Genomic DNA, 2,528 nt, shown 5'->3' with positions numbered 1-2,528 from the left:
GTGATTGTTTTCCCCTATAATAAAAAAGACCATACCAATATTTAATTGCGTATAGCAAGATCTTTTAAACCTATTTTCTTAAAAATAACTTTTGACTATATTTGAATTCATAAAATGGGGGGAATGTGGGGTAAGTCGTGGGGGTGTGTGGTAGTGCCCATAACCGCCTTAACCGTCAATGTTTCAAGAAATAGATAAAATCAGCATAATAAAAAATCATGAAATATCAAGTTTAATTATTATAGTACTAGTAGAGAAAAAAAATACTAATGGAAGGAAGAAGATCATCATCTTCATATCATCGTCATCATCGTTACGAGTTTGATGAGGATGAAGATGAAATAAAGAAAGGACCATGGAAAGAAGAAGAAGATGAAGTGCTCATAAATCATGTTAAGAAATATGGTCCAAGAGATTGGAGCTCCATTCGATCCAAAGGCCTTTTGCAACGTACTGGAAAATCTTGTCGTCTTCGTTGGGTCAATAAACTTAGACCTAACTTAAAAAAGTAAATTACTAGTACTACATTCTTTAATATGTCAATTTTAACATTTTTCTTGATTTTTATTTGTAACTTTTGATTGTTGTTTTGGTGAAAAGTGGAGTGAAATTTTCTGGAGAAGAAGAAAGGACAGTTATTGAACTACAGGGACAATTTGGTAATAAATGGGCAAGAATTGCTACATATCTACCGGGGCGAACTGACAATGATGTTAAGAATTTTTGGAGTAGTCGACAGAAAAGGTTGGCTAGGATTTTACGAACATCGCAAAATAACACCACCCAAACTTGTGCTTTTCCCCTAATATTAGAGGTATTATATTATTTGTCGATTTGTATATGCCATTCTTTTTGTTTGATCTCGAGCATGGGTACTTTTGTATTTTTGTTGGATTTTCAGACTAGGAACAAAAATAAATTGATAGTGCATGTCTACAACTTAGCATATTGACTAAACAATAACACTTGTCATTGTTTCCATTTTGAACTCATTTTTTCCCTTCTATATATTTTTTTATGTTGAAGAGCATAATATATACGGAAAGAACACCTTATATATTTTCATCCTCTTTTTAATTCATCTTTATTTCTACTATGGTCTGGTCATCTTAACTTGATGGTACGAAAAAATTGTACAATTTGCGTTAAATGGACGTTTGTCCATGTTTTATTGTGAAATTAAAAAAAATATATGTTTGTTATCAAATTGAAAAATGATATTTGAAAATGCATGCATCGCAGTTGTGTTTGACCATGAATATAAATTGAAGTTGTTATTTTTTACTTTTGTTTAGTAATTTGAAGTAAAAACATATTTTTGTTTGGATTTTTTTTATCAGGCACCTAAATTGAGCTCATCAAGAGAACATGAAGAGTCATTGTCCAAGTCACAAACTTGCTCATCATCCTATATTGACAACTCTGACCACATGATGAACCAACAACTTGTCCCCTTGGAAGATTTAGTGATGACTCCAGATTCAATTGCTTTTGAACCAAACATGCTTATGCATCATCAACTTGACATCATGAGTACTACTACTATTCCTAATGATGAGAAGAAACTTGGAATTATAGAATCTTCACATATCCCAACTCATGATGACTTTGCTTTGCCACTAGAAAATCAAGAATTCCCCATCATGCCTAACTTCATAGATGTTTTTGGACATGGATTTGATAATGTGGAAATACCATTTGTCAAGAGACAAATTGAGAAGCCACTTACTCCAGATAGCTTCATTGATGACTTCCCTTTGGATATGTTTAAACATATTGAACCTCTACAAAGTCCATCTCAATGGTGATTTATTTTTATTTTGTTACTCTAATTCTTGTTAGGCTCTAGTAGTAACTACTCATTATTATCTAGTACTAGTATTTTTCCATTGCATGCTATTATTATTATTTTTTTATTTTTTTTGTATCAAGACAATTTGATTTTAGTGTTTAATTGCTCAAATCAAATGTTTATCTAGTATTTTATGATGGCTAGATAGAAGATTTTTCTTTTTGTTTTTCCTTTTTTATTTTCTCAATAAAAGTATACAATACAATTAGATCACTTATTAATCATAGCTAAATCTTTATGATGAACATCATTGGATATCCAGTTAAGTAGTTTGAGGACAAGCTTTTAGGTGACTCATTCTTGTGTAATTATAATGTCTACCAACACGATATAATAACATTATTTCTTCCAATTTTTCCATAACGGTGCATTTTACTGGTGTTGGGCAAACTTTGTGTCATCTCAACTAGTGTGTTGTGCCTTTACTTGATTTAATAATTTCAATGTGGAGCATAATATGAATATATAAATTAAAGAGAAAAGGTAAAAGTTACGGTTGTCTCAAATTTTCAAAAAAGATATTTTAACTATGTGACTGTCCTATTACCCTACAAAAGTATTAAATACCTTTATAAACAGAGCATTTTGACCCATTTTCTCATCTATGAACAAGTGCATGATTCTCACCCCTTTTAATTAATTAATTTAATTTAAAAAGTGGGTTAACCCGATCCGA

General features: G+C 30.9%; 1 protein-coding gene across 1 annotated transcript; it reads left to right on the top strand.

Moving 5' to 3' along the window:
- Nucleotides 1-269: 269 nt before the first annotated feature.
- LOC102581309 (transcription factor MYB24-like) lies at nt 270-1,808 on the top strand. Its single transcript, XM_006367686.1, has 3 exons — nt 270-508; nt 601-814; nt 1,341-1,808. Exons 1-3 carry the CDS (start codon nt 270-272, stop codon nt 1,806-1,808), a joined length of 921 nt encoding a protein of 306 aa, XP_006367748.1.
- The last annotated feature ends 720 nt before the right edge of the window (nt 1,809-2,528 follow it).

The sequence above is a fragment of the Solanum tuberosum genome, unplaced genomic scaffold, assembly GCF_000226075.1.
Source record: "Solanum tuberosum cultivar DM 1-3 516 R44 unplaced genomic scaffold, SolTub_3.0 scf00914, whole genome shotgun sequence".
Lineage (NCBI taxonomy): Eukaryota > Viridiplantae > Streptophyta > Magnoliopsida > Solanales > Solanaceae > Solanum > Solanum tuberosum.
This window is presented reverse-complemented; position numbering and strand designations above follow the sequence as displayed.

What these genes read in the sequence shown, in the direction of transcription:
- LOC102581309 (XM_006367686.1), top strand. Translation starts at nt 270, where the DNA reads ATGGAAGGAAGAAGATCATCATCTTCATATCATCGTCATCATCGTTAC. An exon ending in CTTAGACCTAACTTAAAAAA is followed by an intron (nt 509 to 600) that starts GTAAATTACTAG and finishes TTTGGTGAAAAG; the next exon opens with TGGAGTGAAATTTTCTGGAG. An exon ending in CTTTTCCCCTAATATTAGAG is followed by an intron (nt 815 to 1,340) that starts GTATTATATTAT and finishes TTTTTTTATCAG; the next exon opens with GCACCTAAATTGAGCTCATC.